Source organism: Squalius cephalus (assembly GCF_949319135.1).
Source record: "Squalius cephalus genome assembly, chromosome: 3".
NCBI classification, from domain to species: domain Eukaryota; kingdom Metazoa; phylum Chordata; class Actinopteri; order Cypriniformes; family Leuciscidae; genus Squalius; species Squalius cephalus.
The window spans coordinates 54,823,029-54,844,152 of record NC_137124.1 but is presented as its reverse complement, the minus strand read 5'-3'; the positions used below and the strand labels follow the sequence as shown (position 1 = coordinate 54,844,152).

The 21,124-nt window shown below is 39.3% G+C and overlaps 1 protein-coding gene across 3 annotated transcripts in view; it reads left to right on the top strand.

Annotated features, from left to right (window-relative positions):
* Positions 1-21,124, top strand: part of sbf2 (SET binding factor 2) — a 133,488-nt gene that overhangs the window by 83,805 nt on the left and 28,559 nt on the right. For all 3 annotated transcript variants that reach the window (XM_079865292.1, XM_079865291.1, XM_079865290.1), the window contains exons 18-24: positions 5,306-5,476; positions 6,553-6,824; positions 12,179-12,351; positions 12,755-12,828; positions 16,338-16,533; positions 17,181-17,308; positions 20,939-21,114. In XM_079865292.1, the coding sequence (XP_079721418.1) occupies positions 5,306-5,476; positions 6,553-6,824; positions 12,179-12,351; positions 12,755-12,828; positions 16,338-16,533; positions 17,181-17,308; positions 20,939-21,114 (1,190 nt within the window). The remainder of the gene's footprint in view (positions 1-5,305; positions 5,477-6,552; positions 6,825-12,178; positions 12,352-12,754; positions 12,829-16,337; positions 16,534-17,180; positions 17,309-20,938; positions 21,115-21,124) is intronic.

Sequence of the window (21,124 nt, the reverse complement as noted above, 5' to 3'; positions counted from 1 at the left end):
ATATCACATTAAATGTATTAGTTAATGTTAAAACCTTGTAATATGAATGGATATAGGCCTACATATTTTTTTGAGTAGATGGCTAGGTGATCCAGTTCCATTGTGTCGCGTCACCCGACTCGCACTGTAGACTCCACGTGACTGTATTATCGGAAAGGGAGAGATTTTCCATTGTGTTTGTCAGTAAATAATGTTATGTCTGTAAATCCGTTATGGAAAGTATCGGGTATCTGTCTTGAAATAATAAATTAATGTCATTCACACATACAATTGTGGTTTGAAAGTACCACAGATGTCTCTGGCACTGTCTCCAGCAGGCAAGTGTTTCGGCCACAGTTCAGCACAAATAGATTTGCTGTGTTTGCTGTTGTCAAGCCGTTACATTCATTTCTTGTCAATCCATGAGCTAGCATAAAACCGTCATGAGTCTTGCTGACCATAGCTTGACCTCCCCCTGTTTACTTTGCATTGTGGGACATGATTACAGCATGTCCTGCATACCGATGGCCCAGACTGTTCTGTTTGTTCAAGCATTTAACATTTTGCCCTGATGTTTTTTGTTGCTTATTTTTTGTTTGACATAAATCATAATTGTAAATGCACTGTTTAATCCTAGATGTCTTTTAGCTCAAGTAGACGCAAATATTTTATAGCACAATGCATTTGCATTCGACTATTTAGATTCCTCCTTGGCTGCAAACAGAATGTCTCTTAGTATTAAGTAAGCAGGGATTTGTTCCATAATGTTGGTAAATCATTACACTGTGCTGGTCACGGATCAAAGCAAGATCTGTTTTTCTATTTTCTGACACAAATGAAGCATTTGCTTTTGATCCCTGTAGGAAAATTCCAGCTAAAACAGCTTCTGATGGTGACTGGATTTACATGTTTTCTAGTTGGACTCTAGTTGATCAGCTTGTAGGCCTTCTTTTTCAAGGTGTTTGGAGCTTATAGACCACCTTACACCACATACAAACCAGCTACCATGTTCCTTAACCATCTTCATCTCAAGGGTTTAGAATAGCAGTGATTTGCATTGAAAAAGCATCAAGAAGGCTCTTTTTTTTTTCAATGAAGGTTGGTAATTTGAGGAATATCGGATATCGAATATCACAAAATTGGAATATCGCTTTGCAAAAAATGTGGCACAAAATATCTTTAATAAAAATGCTGCAATCGGGAAAGCCACTGAATCGCTATCATTTAGGAATAAGATTGCATGGATGTTGAAAACGAGATTGCGACCTTTTAAAGATGAATCGTGCAGCTTTACTTCAACCCATTCAAGGGCGCCAGTTTTTACTCCACATCTTCTACACTCAAAATATGAATTCATATTTACACACAATTGAATTTTGTTCATTAAAAGTAAATCAGTTTAGTTGTGTGCTTGTCAACACAATTTAGTTGGTATAGGTCGAATTTAATTTACTCTAGTAAGTTTAAATTAACTTTATTGTCAAACAAAATGTTCCTATGTTGGTCGAACTTAATGTTTTTTTAAATAATTTACAGAGGTTTAATTAATTAAAATTAAGAAAATTAAACATAAGGAAATTAATTTCCTAGTTTTTATTCGTCATTATGCGCATTACGTATATAATGAACAAATATGAAAAGACTGGTGTCAATACCAACATTAGTACAGTTATTATTCACTGTGTGCCCACAGCCTAAGCACAAGCACAATGAAATTCAAAGACATTGCAGAAACTGCTGTAAATGTCCAACATAACTGAACATTAAATGGTAACGTCTTTTTAAAATAACACTTAAATCCCTTAAATTTACTCTCCTAATGCAGTCCCTTCCCAAGCATGCTGGGAACTACAGATCCACTTGCCCAGTTAGTTATCTTAATAAAAATGATTAATGTAGTGTGAGCACAAATAGATGAAGTACACTTCTGTTTTAAATATATTAGGTATATTAATACAATGAAATTAAGTAAGATTGCGTTACTTTAGCTGAACGAGACAAAAAATATTTTTTTAGTGTACCTGCCAATAACACTTTCACAAAGTCTGATCAAATAAATCCCCCCCTGGAATGTATAGTCGTCCATCTTGACATTGTCAAGACACTGTCTCTCTCTTATCTTCAAGGCTGTACAGTTGGAGGAGGTCAAACTGACCCCCTAACATCTGTTGTTGGAGAATCCCCCCCCCCCCCCCCATCTATTGCCAGTCAGATGGCGCATAACCATGTTGAAGACAAATAATACATCTCTGGCAGTGTGTTCCTGGTCCGCATCCTGCAATAACAACAGCACTGTTCTCTCCTGCTGCAATTCTTGCCCCTTTTTCACTCAGCTCCATCTGTATGTCAGCCTTTAGGAAATGGGGTCTAGACAAGCCAATAATACATGCAAGCCCTCAAAGCTTTAACCTGGCCAGCTTTAGCTATCTCTGCAAAAAATTATAGATGAACTGGATTTATCAGCACAGCTTGACATGGGCCAGTCTCTATTATAGGGTCTCGTGGTGTTGAAATGCATATTAGACATTCCAGGCTACATAGGGAAAGATAAACTGTCCAAACAAACCTTCACATTAATGTCAGTGCTGGTAATTTCCCAGTGATCGAGGGCCATACTTAAGGAAAAATGCATACATGTCAGCCTTGTGAAACAGCTGACAGATATACAGGATTGGGGGTTATGATTATTCTCAAGTTGAGGTTATCGTGAAACGATTTCAGAGGTTGTGTCGTAGTTTGCATGCTGTCTCGTAAATAGAATGCAATATTGCATTTAGTGCGCACCACATTATATAATGTTAAAAACATTATGCTAAGATCTCCAGTTGGTGTACTATTTCCATTGGATCCATGCATGCTTGTTTATATAACATTACCCAAAAGTTGTTGGGAAATAGAAAAGGGGTTTGATGGTTCTCTTAAATTCCACCTGTATATGCAAAATATTCCACTCAATCACAGAAGCTCGGACTACCTGATCCACTCGGTCAACTTTTGTAAATGCTGCACCATGGAAAGTGGAAATATTGGTTTTATTCAGCCGTATGCTTGAACCAGAAACTGATTCAAGAAGAAGGGGAAGAGAGAATTATACAGGGTTGTCTACAAGTCGAAGATATGGTAATGCATTGCATGTATCGCTCTCTACAATGTCGGACACATAACGGTAATTAATATGATTAGCCTTTTGCTTGACTACGTCATCAAACAGCTAATAATGTGTTGCTAATGTCACAAAAAACATGTTCCCGTTCGCCATCTCAGAGTCAGACCGCTGCCTTCTAAAAATCTGAATCCTCAGAAACACTTTGAACAACTTATAATGTCAGTGGAGAAAGGCATATACAGTAGTTCATCAGAACATCGTAATATACATAATTCACCCACTATATTGCTATATGTAGCCAATTTTTTTGCTCTTTCACTGTGTATGAAGAAATCTAAGGGATGGGATTTCTCTGTATAAAATCATAAGGCCACCCAACATATGTGATTTTGTCAGCATATGTGTGGTTTCAGCTGTTACTTTATTTTTTGTGAATTTAGTACGAAAGTTATTGGTGAGTCATGATTTTCAAAATGTTTGTATGCAGATTTCACATGCAAATACTTGTGTATGCATGCTTAGTCAATGAAACCCAAGCACAGATAATAAGCCACTGCTTTATGATTCATGAAGGGGGAAACTAAAATTAATTTTGGAACATGCTAGCACTTTAAACACGCACAGTATGCACCAATGGTGTCTATGGTATTAGAATGTAATTTAAGGACATGGTAATATCACCCTAGCCTGGGAAAACCCAGACAACTTCCGGCAAATTCAGATTTGCTCGAGAAGTAGTCTGGCAAAGAGCTCATTCAAGCCCATTTCCATGGCCTAGAAATCGCGGCACCAATCAGAAACGTTGAGGCAGGCTTTACACAATGACGATCGCTCTGATTGGTTTTAGGTCTATCCAATTGCGCCCAGAGGCATTTGAGCGACGTCCGTTCAACTTTTAAATGCATTATTATATTCAAATTGCAAACACATGAGGACAGTCTCCATGAAAGACCCACTGGCAGATGAACGTGCTATTACATTTCTCTCCGAAACGGTAGGAAATTAAATTAGATTTAATAGAGGATTTTAACTGTGACACGATGATTGACAGGGCAGTTTAAGTGACAGGATGCACGCGACAGATCCGTCCGATAAAGATGACGAAGTAGTATGTCCCAAAGCTTGCCTACTTTTTTGCTACACATTCAAAAGTAAATACCTTTTCTTCACAAAAAGAGTACATACTTTTATGGCGTAGTGTAACTTAGGCGAATTGGGACGCAGCATATGGCTATACACGATGCCGATCGCTCTGATTGGTTTTAGGTCTATCCAATTGCGCCCAGAGGCATTTGAGCGACGTCCGTTGGTGACGCCCCTTTGGAAATGAGTTATTAATGAAGCTTTGCCAGACCATAACTCAGTTACTACTGAGAATGGTCTGGTTTTAACCAGGCTAATATCACCCTATACTAGCAAACAAAAACTGTTTTTCTACATTCTCAAATATTTGTACTTATTATCATCAGTGAAGCACATACTTTCAGTGCCTAGTAAAGTATGCTAATTGAAACATAGCCAGAATCTGTTCTTGGTTATTATGTTTGTCTCCATCTTTCCATTGCTCCTGATTTTTTCTCTTTCCCTCTTTCCATCCGTCATTTCACTTGTGATTGTGGTTTGGTTAGTTGTAGGGAAACTAAGTAGCAAAGACAGTTTGTCATAATATTGTGTATGGGTTTTGAGAAGAAGACATTGGATGGTAACCTGATCTGAGGTGTGAGCTTTACAGACCAATGGAAAGTGAGAAAGGTGTCATGCATGGTGTGTGATCCGCAAAGCTCCGGATGTGCAAATACAATAAGTAGAACCTTCATAACTTTAGCAGATGTCCTTTAGAGTCAGTAAGCAGCCCACATGTGATATGGTTTCCGTCGGAGCGCACAGAATAACACTATGGTCATGTTTTCAAAGTCTTGCCTTGCAGTCTCTCTCTGTATGAGGCCTACTGTATGTGTTGAGAACATTATGACCACTAAAAATGACTGATTGCTCCTAAAACCTTTGGCAACAGTTTGTTACTTTCCTGTTTTCACCATGCTTTTTAATAGACTCCTTTACAAGCGCTCTACAGCCCAGTTGGTTTCATGAGCTGTGAGGACCTGAGCTCGGCTGATCTGACCTGTTTTGTAGACAGTAGCAGGCACTATGTTTATCTTAGCAGTCGGCCAGACTTTCCTTCACATTGTGTTGCCCGCTGATCCATCTTCTTGCTTACAGAAACTGGCAGCTGGGGTGGATCAGTTCGCCTACACCTGCATACAAGACCATCCCATCTGGACCAATCAGCAGTTCTGGGAGGCCACCTTCTACTCTGAGGTGCAAAACCAGATCAGAGCGCTTTACCTCACTGCCCCTGAGGACAAGCAACTCATCACTGCCAAGATCAAGGTAAAGCCTTGAAGTAGACTTTTTTACTGGTCTAATCCATCCATCTACCCACCCAACCATCCATCCACCCACCCAACCATCCATCCACCCATAATCCATCCATCCATCCACTCATCCACCCATACATCCATCTACCCACCCACCCATACATCCACCCACCCACCCACGCATACATCCATCTACCCACCCACCCATACATCCATCTACCCACCCACCCATACATCCATCTACCCATCCACCCATTCATCCATCTACCCACCCACTCATCCATCTACCCACCCACTCATCCATCCACCCACCCACTCATCCATCCACCCACCCATCCATCCATCCATCCATCTACCCACCCACTCATCCATCCAGCCATACATTCATCTACCTACCCACCCACCCACCCATCCATCTACCCACCCACCCACCCACCCATCCATCCACCCATCCATCCACCCATCCATCCATCCATCCATCCATCCATCCATCCATCCATCCATCCACCTACCCACCCACCCAACCACCCATCCACCCACCCACCCAACCATCCATCCACCCACCCACCCATCCATCCATCCATCCATCCACCTACCCACCCACCCATCCATCCATCCATCCATCCATCCATCCACCTACCCACCCATCCACCCATACATCCATCCATCCACCCATCCATCCAGCAATCCATCCATCCACTCATCCATCCATTTAAAAAAATAAAAATAAATTAACCAACATGAAATTATTACATTTCTAAGAATTTGTGTTATCAAACTATATTTCTCCTTATCTTGATCTCGGACAATCTTTTTCATGACTGACCTTCTCAACATTGATATTTTATGTGATTCATGATTGCAGTTATGTTTATTAGTTATAAAAAGATAATAAAAACAAGAACTCTTATTTGAAGTAAGGCTTGTAAACAAAGACTGGTGTGGCTTGTTTATGAATATGTTATGTTGTATCATTGTCAATTTAGGTTGTTGGTTTTGATAAAGGTCCACAAAAACCTTGCACTGACTCTGACACCATTTCAGTAGAAAAGAGATATCATTTAACCCTGGATCCCATCTCTTCATCAGGAACAGAGTACATTGTCCAACGCATCCAGCGAGTCAGAACGGACCGCTATGGACCTCGCAGCAGAGCAGTTGCGTGCTTGGCCCAGTCTGAGCAAAGAGAAGCAACAGGAGCTGGTGAAGAATGAGGAGAGTACAGTGTTCAGCCAGGCCATCCACTACGCCAGCCTGATGGTCTACCTGCTCGTACCCCTGGACACCAGTAAAAACAAGCTGCTGCGCTCCAATCCTGGAGCTGACTGGGAGAGCGGCAGCAACAGCATCCTCACAAACAGGCAAGAGACTTGCTTCTACATTGCATCGCAGAACATGTTCTCTCACTTTACTGAATCACAGATGCGAGTTTAAAGGTGATGATACACTGGGGAACTTTTTGAGCAATGTTGTCGTCAATGGGCAACCAGGTGAGACACAGGGCCCACGACCGATCTAAATGATCCTGATAGAAATTTGTTGCCCTTTCTCAATGGGAAAGTGCCCAAGCAATAATCGCTCTGTAACATTGCTCAAAAAGTTGCCCAGTGTATCATCACCTTAAGGGTGTGTTCGCACTTGTTTGGTTCCCTTGGTTCTTTTGGTCCGCACCAAAAAAGAAATTGATACATTTAGTCCTTGTTTGCTATCTATTCACAGTGTCATTTTTAAGACCGAACCTAAAGATATCAAACAACAACAAAAAACGGCTTTTATGACGTATATTTTCCAATGGAACTTGCCGAACATCCAAAACAGTGCTGTGTGCTGGGCTAAACTCACTTATTGTATGTGCGTACATATTATAGTATTTTTACCAGCTGAAAACTTGTGAAGAGCTTATAAAATGTGTAAAGGAGCCAAAACAGAGACATGCATTCCTCCGTCACACACAAATGAAGATCTCCTGCATAGAAACGCTGTTTCTGACGCCTTTACCGAACTGTAATGGGCAACATTGCTCATGATGAGAAAAAACAGGTATGCTTGAGCATTCTGTTCTTTTTAGGGTTGCCTCTTGTGACATCACGTCCTGTTTTTTGATTGGTTTTAATGTATTTGCTCCGTGTTGCGATCATGTTATAGTTGAGCTAAGCCAGAGGTCATTTAGAACTTGTTTGCTTGTTTGTTGCGCACCAGCGTTCGGATTTCACTTATTCAACTGAAACGCAGAATTTGTTTTGAACACACTCTAACATTTTGTTTCAAGCTTTGTTTTCCAAGCTCTTAAACTCAAAATAATTAATTTAATGTGCCATTTTATTATACAACAGGCTTTTAAAATAAAACAAAATACAATAAAACTAAAGTTACGTATGCTCACTCATTTGCCTTACATTTGACCTCCACCTGCAAATGATTAAAATATCTTCCACATTTTCTCCACATAAAATCCCCTCAGTTAATGGATCATTGTGCAAGTTGTGAATCTGATGTTAAAGCTAAAGGGGGGAAAATGCATAAATTAGGTAATATGTGTTTTGTGGTGTCCTAATCAGGAAGTCAAAATCTCTACATCAAACCTCCCAGATACTGATTAATAAAGGTCGTCACTCCAAACACTCTGTGCGATCAAGGAGAAACCACATAGAGGTCAGCGATCATGTATGAAGGAGATACAGAGTTCAGTACAGATGCAGCTCATTTCAGGTGTTTATGAGGATGAAACAAAATAAGCCAAAAGACACAATAGTAATAATAGAGAATATTTTGTTCTCAAATGAGATCTGAAATCTGAGCAAATGTGTGCTGCCCCCAATTCGTAAATACAGTGAAATATGAGGATGTAGCATCATGCTACAGCAATGTGCATTGTTTAATATTAAGTAAAACGCCAGTAGAGTTGAAAACTAGTGGCGCTATTTGAAAATTGTTGCACCAGTGACATTTGACCAACTTGAAGCTAATCTGTGGAAAAAAGTGTTTAATTCAGAGATGATTCTGCCAGAGGTGGTTCTTAAAAATGTGAAAATACTTATGCAAACTGCATATTTCAGGCTTAAGTTGTCTTATAACATTACATAAACATTTGAAAATATTTCAGTGCGCTGAAATAAAAATGTCACAGAAAAGCAAAATTTCAATATGTCATTTGTAGTCCTGTAATGTGAGAGAATTGGTTACGGGTCTGAACACTTTTGCAGGTCACTGGTGCTCAAGTCCATCTGGCATAGATCACTTAAAATGGAAAAGACGCACTGCAGGGGCTGCCGGCTGTCCTTTCACCTTGGTTACGAAACACACGTTCTAGTATAAATAAACCTGATTGTTTCTCAGCGTCTCAGAGAAAATTATACAGTTGATTGAGTCAATGAGCAGAAATGTAAGGAGAATTAAGCCTGGTGTAGGTCCTCAGGAGTCCTATCCAGTTATACACCACATCCTTCTCCAGTAGCCTGAGTGTTGCTCTGCTGAAATGAGTTGGATATGTCTGAGTGCTCCCTCCACAAACAGCCAAGAAAAGATGGAGGGAGAGCAGGAGGGATAGAGCTTTGTAGTAATAATAATAATATGTGTGAGTTTTGGGAGGCTTCATAGTCAAAATGGGTGATGTTTGGCCAAATCCACATCTCCAGAGTGGATCTTTCCTTCCTCCTGTCCATTTCTCTTCCTCTCAGTCATTTTTCAAGGCCAGTAACTGCACACTGAGAGTTTTAAGTGCTTTTTGTCTCACAATGTTTCTTTTTCCCTTTTTTTCTGTTTAGTTAGTGGTCTTTGATAAGGCAATCGATTAATCGTACTTTTGCTTACATGTAGGATTAGGGATTTTTCTAAACGACTCCTCAAATTATGTCTTTCGTTGAGGAGAGGTATGCTATTATTTCTCTAAGCAATCAGACTTGATCATTTCCACCTGCCAGACAATAAATCCTTTAAGGCAGGGGTTCCCAAACGGGTTTCCGTCAGCCGAACCCTTTAGACATAAAATATTTACTTGAAGTACCCCCTGAGATTTTAAGTTAATATTTCATTACAACACATTTGCATGTTCTCGGTTCTCTGATGTCAATGATGATTATAGAATTTATTGTTAACTCTTTCCACGCCATTGACAGAATTTTCCATAATTTATGAGACAACGCTCTCTTGCCATTGACAGAATTTTCCAGCTTTCCGTGATTTGACTGCTATACGGTAGGGGGCGCTATTAGGCATCTTCTGAAACAGTACAGCTCAAAATCTCCAGGTCAAAACAGGCAAAATAGGAGCAGAAACAAGCGATAAAAGCATTGCTTGTGACCGTTGTAGTCTTTGGGTAGCCTGGCTAACGTCAGACCACTTTCTCTTTGAGACGTGGTCTGGATACTACATGTTCATTTTCTCGTATTTGAGGCGTGGTTTACGAATGCCCAGAGCCGTTTATTGGGCGCTACAAATGTCTATCAAATGCGCCTGTACGTAGCTCATAGCCAATCGTTTCAAATTATACCAGATAATCTTATACCAGATTATACTGTAGAGCGACAGATATTCAACGAAGAAGACGACGATGGGTCAGAGATTTATGTGTACACCAGAGAGTCCTGCACGGGTCCGATTTTGTAAATCCGCACCCGACCCGTTTTCCAACAGCAGCACTAATAAAAATCTGCACCGACCCGCTTAAAATAGAACCGACACCCTACCCGCACCCGAAATAAAATCAGTTTTAGACTATCACATTATAGACACACTTACAAAAATGTTTATTGCCAGGTCATACAGAAGTTATTACACGACAATTAACACAAGGACAACTTCAGCCGAAGCTGTCAAAAGGCCGATACATGAAGAACATGGCTAACGTTACCACACAAATCGAACAGACGCGGCTACACCACTATGCCACGCAATTTGGTCTAGCCTACATCTGACAATTTTGGGTTCAAACACGCCCTGCACACCACACATACTAACAGTGTTAAATATGAAAAATACCGTTCGATAGAACGGCTTTGTTACCAGTTATCTGCGTGCTTCCTCAGGGATGAAGTTCCACATTTGCGGCTATCCAACACGAAAATGTTTGCAGCAAAGCCTTTTACAATATTTTCTTCAGATAACTCCAAATTTCTCCCACACACTGGACTTGATTTTTGATGACGTATTGTCGACAACTTTACAATCTCCACTAGCTATTCTTTTCTTCAACTCCTCAGCATCCATCTCGACGACTGCAAGCAGATCGCGCGCGCGGTTATGATGCATTTTTAAAAGTGGAACTTGAAGTAGCCTTGGTAACGTTATAGATCCTGGGAGGGCGTGGCGCGTCGGCACAAATAAATTGATGTGGATTTTAAATTATTTTATCAACTTGAAATACAGGCATATTTTTGTAGATGTGTTTGCTTGCTAAACTAAATATGCATATATTTTTACGTCTGTCATGTTGGATCCATAGATAAACAAACTGCTTCGGTGTGTCGCATATACTTCGTCATCGTCTTGCTGCTCCCTCCCCGTTCTGTGATTGGTTCCCTATTTCAGGGGAAAAATTAGCCCATGGTAGCCAGACTACCTTGCAGCGTGAATAAAATCGCGCTGCTCAAGGCAGTATGGGGAAACCCAGGCTAGTCTTTGGGGGGAATTTGTTCAAAATGTATTAAACTTACCCATAGTCAAGTGTTGATGTTTGTTTGTTTAAATGCAGAGGCTCTGTTCATTATTTAGATTTTTTGCATTTTCAGATATTTATACAACCAACATAAAATTTTGTGAAAATTATCAAAAATGCTGCCGGTGGCTGGCATCTGTTTTTTTTTTTTTTAACTCTGCCAGGGAAAGAGTTAATTTTATTTATATTAATAATAATAATTATTATTATTAGTTGTAGTAGAAGTATGTTTAAACTAATTAAAAAATGAAGACAAATAAATGTCTTTTGTAAATCACATTGTAATGTCTAATAAAAATGAATATTTGTTAATTATAATAATAAAATGCAGACTATATTTAAATAAATAACAGCCTTGGATTTGAAAATCGCACTAAGCTTTAAATGTTACATTAATAATGATTAAAAGCTAATAATTAATTATTTTTTAATAAAGTACAAAAACTACAGGGGGTTTCTTGCCCTCGCACAAGATCGGACTGCATGCGGATGCTGTGCATGGACATCAGCGGACTGTGCTGGTGAAGAAAAATACGATTGCCTGAGAGACACAGACAAGGGAAGTATTCTTTTGGCTTTTGGAAGAACAAGATTTGAGGGGTTGACCTCTCTTGACCCAGAACACCCTTGCAACCAGTTGTACGGCCCACATAACAGTTCTGCTAAAGCAAACGCCTCTCAGATTTTCTTACACGACTTAATGAACAGTTGTTCTTCTGCAAATTGGGGAAAGGATTTGATTTATTTCCCACCTGAAATGTCAGGAACAGGTCTCTTGATTTGTAAACGGAGTTGGCGAGTGACATCACTTTCCCACCAGCACAGTCTGCACTAAAGCCCAGGAGAAATCAGAGCCGTCCACTTCCTAACAGTGGGATTTCAGACCAGCTGTGTGGAACACACTAAACAGACACTGAATTGTGATGGGTCGGTAAATGAAAGCAGCAGAATTACACTTTAAATGCTTAAATGTGTTATTTTAAGAATATTGAGAGTGCCATTGCTGTTGTTGGATGTGTTGTGTTGAAGTCTGCAATATAATTATTGTCATGTAATAAACAGTATTGCAGGGAGTGTGGCCGAGAGCTTTGACACTGAGAGTGGATTCGAAGACTCTGAGACCAGTGACGTTGCCAACTCTGTGGGGAGATTCATCTCTCGTTTCATTGACAAAGTGTGCACAGAGAGTGGAGTGACGCAGGACCACATCAAGAGCCTGCACAGTATGATTCCAGGTAAAACACTGTGTGCACACATACAGACACAGTCAGAGTATTTCAACTTTTCTAGGGCTCGAAACATGCTGACAGCTCTATATGGACATAAACATGTGCAACATTAAGATTTTTGTTTAAAGGGGTGGTATTATGCCCTTTTCACAAGATGTGAAATAAGTCTCTGATGTCCCCAGAGTGTGTATGTGAAGTTTTAGCTCAAAATACCCCACAGATATTTTTATATAGCATGTTAAAGTTGTCACTTTTTGAGGGTGAGCAAAAACACACCGTTTTTGTGTCTGTTTAAAGTTCATGGACAATTCAAGATATTAAGCAGTGTTAAACTGAAAGAGCACTGTCACCCCATGTCCTAACCAGTTCAGAAAGTTTCCTATATCAAGGTATTTATCTGTTTGTTCAGGTATTGTGGCAATGCAGATGGAGACTCTAGAGGCGGTTCATAGAGAAAGCAGAAGACTGCCTCCCATTCATAAGGTAAGAACTTGTTCCCCACTGGTGAAAATTACGCAAAGCTTGTATGTCATTTGATTTGCTTTCTTGGTCATAGAGAAGTTGCTCTTCAAATGTTGGCGCTAGCGTTGGCGCTATCAACGCCAAGGTCATGGGTTCGATTCCCAGGGAAAGCAAGAACTGACAAAATGTAAAATGTGTACCTAGAATGCAATGTAAGTCGCTTTGGATAAAAGCGTCTGCCAAATGCATAAATGTAAAATGTTTTACAGTTTCCTTGATAGCAGTAGCTGCTTTGTGCATTATATGCAGACTTACACATTGCATAAAATGTGTAATTGCATAAACATTTTGCCACCATTCACCATTGACCTGGAGATTTATTATCACTGATGTGCAGTGGTGGACGAAGTACACAAATCAAGTACTTGAGTTAAAGTACAGATACCCTAATAAAATATTTCTCAGTAAACGTACAAGTACTCGTTTTGAATGTTAAAAAAAAGTACAAAAGTACTTGTTTTTTAATGTACTTAAAGGGTTAGTTCACACAAAAATGAAAAATCTTTCATTAATTACTCGCCTTGATGTCGCAACTACAACTTTTAAGCCCCAGAAAGGTAATAAAGACATAAGTAAAGTAATCAAAGTGATTCCAGTGGTTTAAAATTAACATACAATTTAATGAAGTGACGCAAGTGTTTACTTTGCGCAAAAAAACCCAACATAATTCAACACTTTATTTTCTAAATATTAATCTCCAATGCGCATTCACGTGAGCACCACGACACATCGTGTTGTGTTGATGCGAGAGCAGACGTTTTTGTGCGAACACAAGCTTCATAAAATTGAGTTTAAACAACTGGAGTGACATGGATTACTTTTATGATGCCTTTACTACCTTTCTGGGCCTTTCTAGACTGTCATTGGAGGGACAGAAAGATCTCAGATTTCAATAAAAAGATCTTCATTTGTGTACCGAAGATGAACGAAAGTCTTACGGGTTTGGAACGACATCAGGGTGATTAATTAATGACATCATTTTCATTTTGGGGTGAACTAACCCTTTAAGTATTATGAGAAAAAAGTACTGATTGATGAGCTAAGTTTATTATTTAGTTATTAGTCAGCACTAATAAGAAAGATTAGTGCAGACATTTAATATGTTAATCTCCAAATAATTTTTTTATTACCAAACAACTTATACACTATCAAAACATTAAACTGAAATATACTAAAATATCAATTTAAGTTACTGATAATTCAAGTGTGCAAAGTGAAATACCATATAGTGTTTTAAAAATTATGAAAAATAAATTTGTGTAGATGAAGCCAAATATGTGGCTACAAATACTTTACAATTTAGAAACGTCACATGAGGCAAAATTGCGTTAACATTTTAATAATCTGGCATAATCTTGCCTCTTTTTGACCGGGCCATTGAATCAGTGAGTTGTTGACTCAAGAACAGCTGCAGTCGGATCTGTCAGATTCACAAATGAATCGTTCAGTGTATACTTAGATATGTTTACAAGACAGCAAACTCTACGGATAAAAACCGCACACTCGGGTTTGATTTGGGTAGTGCTAGAGCCTATATTGGCTACCTGTCTGTGTATTGATAAACTAAAAGAAAGTTTATATACATTTTCTGGCTAGTTAACTGTAGTTTTTTTTTAATACACCAAACTGAATATTTAAAAACAAGTTTAAATGGGTAAATCTTCTATAAATATTTGTGATTCTTCATTTTCTTTTCTGACATACTCCAGTTCTTGTTAAAACACACTAGACATGCTTATTCTGTGCATTTGGATCACTTCTTGTGGGAAATCATTTGTTTTGTCCATCAAGTGTGCTTTCTCTTTAATTGAGCGTGAGCAGCGCAGCTCTGCGCCGAAACCCCCGCTTCACTGCTGCTCACGTGACACTCCTGCTCCCGGTGTGAATGCACTCATTGATCAACATGCAAGGTGAAAAAAAGATGTGCCGCTCACGGTTGCTGGCGGCCGTTAATGAAAGTGCAATTAGGCAGACACTGATTGAGTGCGTGACCAACCATGCAAATTTGAACTCGCACATTCTCAAAAAATGGTTGCAATCTAGAGCCCTGCATCTGACTTACAAGTCAGACTCACTACCGTTCTCTGCAGAAAATACTGCCTGGCTTCAATAACAAACTGAAAGTGATGTGTCATGGAGTCAAAAGCTGATTATAAATGGTCACTGGAGAAACAATTGAGACACATGATAATATCAGGTATAAACAGTAATCTGTCTTTTGTGCTGGGCTTCTGAGATGCTTTGGTTGAAGCTGGATAAAGTCCTGCTGTCTGTACAAAGTTTGTTTTTCGAGAGAAAAAAGAAACCATGGTAGATTGTTTACTAGTGTGCAAATCGAGGGAAGAAACTGATGGAGAACCCAACTGGCATCCCCAGTGTGAAGTGGACTGTTCTTCTAATACCGCAGTTTTCCACATAACAAATACTTGCTGTAATTCCCCCCAAAATTTTTTTTTTTTAAAGTCGGCTCTGTGTCAGCTCTTGTCACCCTTCTGAATCCAACTAATGAGTTAGATAATGGCACTGGAACAGGGCCTGGACAGAACAACTGTCTGGACAGTGTAAAAACTGATGGCTTGTCTCTCTGGTGGTAAACACACAAGGCTTGAGTGTGATTACTGGGCCTGGAACTAAACCTAATAATTTATGCTTACTCCATCATCAAGAGAATCATTTGTTATCTGTCAAAAAACAGACCACAAATACTTGCATTTTTTTGCTGGTGCAAATTGAATAACAGTGTAGTCTTACAGTTTACACCTCGTATTAGGATGCGTTTTGGTCGATCGGATCACAAGTAGACGAGTGAGACACATTCCCGTTTACACCTGATGTTTTAATCCGACACTTTTGTCCAGTTTCAACTACTTCTGTCCTGTTTTCTTTGAGGGGAGGGTCTACGGATGGGTAAATGTGTTTTTTTTCCAAATCTTTCGATCTAATGGACAAAAAAAGCTTGTGCAATTTACATATGAACGTGACTGGAGACTACGGAAAGACCATACATTGTAGCAGATTTCGTTTCTGCTCTGACTGCCACAAGTGTGTTAGAAATCAGGAATGGTGAGAGAACATTGTGCTTGGTACGTTTTTCGTCTTCAAAACAAACTTGGGTCTTCAGCCGACAATGTTTAAATCCCGTCTGGCTAGCGCGCTTCCCATAATGTTTACGCATATTAGATCAGTAGGCGGAGAGTAGGCGGTATTTTGCAGTTGTTCATTCGATCACATGAGCGTTTACACTACGAAAGCGTTTTCAACTACCTCTGGAAGTGGTCGAAAGTTAACAAACTCAAAACGCTTTAGACCCCATTTACACCTGTATTTAGTGTCGTCCACTTGTGATCTGATCGACCAAAATGCATCTTAATACCAGGTGTAAACAGGGCCTTATATTTCTCTTTACTAGAAAGGTTGTGAATATAATCGTCTCTGTACCCAAAGCATGTGCTCCTGGTCTTTTTCTCCAGCCCAAGATCCTGCGGCCTGCCCTGCTGCCTGGAGAGGAGCTGGTGTCCGAGGGGCTGCGGGTGGTCTTAGACCCTGACGGTCGAGAGGAGGCCACTGGGGGTCTTCTGGGAGGACCACACATCCTGCCAGCAGAGGGAGCACTCTTCCTCACCACTTACCGTATCGTTTTCAAAGGCACTCCTCATGACCCACTAGGTAACAACACTTATGATGACCCTCCTGTTTGGATAAAAGCCTAAATTAAATATGTGCGTCATATGATTCGAACGCATCTCTTCAGAAGACTTGGGTTGTATTGCTCTATTCATATGGATTCGTTTTACAACAGCTTCTTTTTTTTTTTCTTTTTTTACCTTTTTGGATATTCTACGTTTTGGTTACTTGGATTTTCAGTGGAAGGAGAGCAGCCTCTCAGGTTTCATAAAAAATGTTTAATAATAATTTTGTTTTGAAGATTAAACAAAGTCTTATGGCTTTGAAAGGACATGTGAGTAAATGATGATAGAATATTAATTTTTGGGTGAACTGTCCATTTGTCCAGAATGCCCAGGCCACTCCTCCAAGTCATCTGAAGACATTCAATAGCTTTGTGTGAGGGAAAGTTTTTGTTGTTGTTGAAAATAAAACCCCTCTGCTGTAGCTCTTAAATCATGTGTTTTTATGCACATTAAAATTTGCCACCACAAGTTGCATCTCACAGGGTTTGACATCAAACCAAGTTGATCCTAAATTTGCTTGAATCCTTTAATAATGAATCCTTACAGTGTACAGGTCTTTATTTAGAGAGTTTTGCCTCTGAGAGCTGTATTTATGCGTTTATATCTCTGTCTGTGTGTGCGCAGTTGGCGAACAGGCTGTGATCAGAAGTTTTCCGATATCCACTCTAACTAAGGAGAAAAAGATCACCATTCAGAACCAGCTACAGCAAAACATGCAGGAGGGGCTTCAGCTGAGATCCTCCTCCTTCCAGGTACTGACACACTAAATGGGCAGCTAGTGAAAGGCTGATAACGCATCGTATTACATAGGGGAGAGTGGGGTAAGATGTGACAGTGGGTAAAGCTGTGTCTACCATTAATCGAAACGTGACAGTATTTTAAAGGGTCCTATATGGGCCATTTTACAGAATTGGTTCTAAGTCAGAGTTGGAAACATCTTGGAAAAAAAAGTATTTTTCCACAAATTTTGTATGTATGCAAATTGTATAATATCCAAGGTGTACATTTTTAGTAATTGTGCAGTTAATTATCATATTGTACAGTATTTTCAGAAAGTTTTGGAATATTTTTCCTCTCCCCAAATTTGTCACTACCGAAACACAATAATAAATAATTTAATAAGAAGGCTTATATTGACCTATTCATATTTTGTTTACATCTACCTTGTAAATATTTTTTTTTTGCTATTTTTAAAAATAGTTTTCACAGGTAAATCAATAACAATTACAATTTTAACAATATTTCAAGTGTAATTTATAAGATTTGTTGTATTTTGAACCCAATCTTTCTTTGTAAAAGGCATTAAAGGTCCCATGAATGAAAATTTCACTTTATGAGGTTTTTTAACATTAATATGAGTTCCCCTAGCCTGCCTATGGTCCCCCAGTGGCTAGACATTTTGATAGGAGTAAACCAAGCACTGGATATTTTTGAGAAAATGAAAGCTCAGATGGGCGAATCTAGAATCTTCCCTTTATGTCGTCATAAGGGGAAAGGTCACCTCCCCTTTCTCTGCTTTGCCCGCAAAGAGAATTTGGCCCGCCCATGAGAAAATGAGCTGCACGAGTGCGATATTGTTTTTTCCTCAAGAGACATCATGGCTTGCAAACGAGCGAAGCATGGCAGTTGCTCACTGTTTGGGTGTACAAATGAACACAAAAGTATTTTTTTAGTTCCTTCATCCGAGCCTCTGAAGAACCAGTGGGTTATGTGAATTTCTGATGTGTAGCCTAATTGTTCAAGTTCAGACAGATAATCTTTCTCTCAAAATCGTTCAATACTGTTTATGCATCAGTAAATCAAGCCAGTGACTAAAATATCAACTTCACATCGTTTCTCTTGGTAGGATGAAAATAATCTTATTTAAACTGTGATTAAAATATATACAGAAAGCGATCAAAAAACAATCCCTTTCCAATCGTCCAAGCTGTCAATCACACAGCGCGAGTTTATCTGGACACTTGCCAAAACTCGTTATGAAATCAATGACGCTGTTACGCTGCACAACGAAGCTCTTACTGTACTTACCTCATGTTTGCATTGGTGACATCATTAGTGAGAGTGCAGAAACTGCGTTGCAATGATAAGATCTTCATTCACGGGATCAACAGGCTGTCATCTGCTCAATGCTCATCACTGCAACCTTTTATGTGATGGGAATAGATCTAAATGCTTAAAAAACTTCTCATGATTCGTTAATCCCGATAGCTGTAATAGTAAAAACGTATAATAGCTGTAATAGTAAAAGTATTCGAGAGAGTTCCACATATAATGCTAGTTATTTCATATGCAAGCATGTCATGGCACATTTTCTGTAGTGACAGTAATGTTTTGGTAGCGACCACATCACATGACAGAATTTGAACTCGCATACTAAAACATACTAAGATACTAATGATTTGCATAACTGTACTAACATTTTGTTTATTTCCCCCAAATAAATGATTGTGTTCCCTTTTGTCACTACCAAAATGACATGTTTGATGACATGTTTCGGTAGTGACAATTTTAGATAATTTTGAGCCTAACTCAAAGATGCTACTCAGCACATGGTTAACTAGCACAGTTCTGAACAGTTGTACAAACATTAAAAACTAAATTTTATCGAATAACACTAAAAAAAACATGTCACAACCGAAACTTCACCACATGTTTCGGTAGTGACTGTTTCGCTAGTGATAAATTTTAGATACTTTTGAGCCTAGTTCAAAGATGATAGCCAGCACATGGTTACCTAGCACAGTTCTGAACAGTTGTACACTCATAAAAACTACATGTTATGGAATAACACCCAAAAAAGTTTGCTTTTTAGGTAGTGACGTCCCTTAAAGTTACACACAGACTTTCAGACTTTTGAACAGATTTCCCTCAAAATGATGGTACCTGTCTATAATGAAAGAGAGGCTATGAGAGAGAGGCACTATTTCCTGATCAAAAATTGTTCAATAGATAATATAAGGATATTAGTAAACATCTAAAATTTGAATACTTAAATGTGTTTTTTGGTTGTCGGACAGCAGTTTGCACCAATTCTGTAGAATGGCCCATATATGGCTGCGTCATTAAATTGGCCCCTATTATGGATTATTGAAAATGACCTTTCATGTAGTGTGTAACATAGCTCTAAGTAAATGAAAACATCCTGCAAAGTTTTAAATCTGAAAGTGCACCGTATATAAAGTTATTGTCTGAGTTTTTCAAACGAGTCATAAGCCGTTTCGTTGTGACGTCAAGACGAAACATTAGCATATTGCCCGCCCAGTTATTGCGCGCGCAGACACTATTATTTGAAGTGGTCAGCTTTCCCTACATGCCTATATATTGGTTTGAGCATACAGTACAACCTCTCTGTTGTGCCTCACCACCCCAGGTTTTATCAAAAAAGTCATTCCGATTTCAATGAGCCAAGCGCGGTCTGTTTTAAAGCAGGGATGTTTGCTGAAGAGGAATGTGCACGTTTTAGACTGCTCTCTGTTTGACTCATTATAAGTCTCTTCATGGATGAGGACAGAGCAAGAGAAGCACATGTTGTGCTCTTCACTATGCATGGACTATAGGGCCATAAAGATTTTATGGCTCATTCCTATCGTTTTACTAACTTAAGCTATAAAATCAGGCCATGTATTGAAGGGAGGGTCATTTGTGCTGGTCTGCCCACGTGTGACTGCCAGCAGTCGGTGTCTGGGGTACATTATCAAGCCCTCATTAAGACCTGCAGTCCACAGGAGAGATCAGGTCAGATAGAAGACTGCTGAGGGATATGGGGTCACGCAGACAAGCGTTCACGTGGCCAAACCTCCTTTTGGACTGTTCTCCACAGAAAAGTGGGAAAAGGTCTTGTTACATACTGCTATCCAGCTCAGAGCAGTTCTGCAAGTCATTTCTCTTGCCCTGAAAAATTTCAAATGATTATTTGCAGATTTTCTTGCTTCATGAAGGTGTGGCGGCTCTATCCTAAACTATGGACGCTTTTCACATTTTCGTCTTCCTCAGAAGCGGAAGTCATCATATTTGAGTAAACTTCTATATTAAGGGACGAAAACTACAACAAATATAGTTTTTGCGTTCCCATTTTCCCCTTTAGCAAAATAAAAAATAACCGATAGCACTTCTATGACTTTCTAAAAGAGAAAAAAATCAAGAGATTGATTACTTTGGTCAGAAGAGAGAAATTTGTCAAATTTGCCATTACTCCCTCAGCTGTTGTCTTAGGAACAGTAGTAGGAACACTTTGTCAAGGTAAGAAAACACAAAGTGTAGTGTTATAAATGAAAATATTAAAAAACTTTGCTAGATATACAGTGTTAATAACTGAAAAGGCATCATCACAGTCTGTAGTTGGACCGTGGTAATTTCTGATCATATATCCTGCTTTGTTTTAGCTAATTAAGGTGGCGTTTGACGAGGAGGTGAGCTCAGAGATGGTAGAGATCTTCAGGAAACACCTGCAACGGATCCGCTACCCACCATCCATCTTCAGCACCTTTGCCTTTGCAGCAGGACAGATGGCACCACAGCTCATATTACCCAAACAGAAAGAGAGGAACACAGGCTTCCGGTCAGTGCAA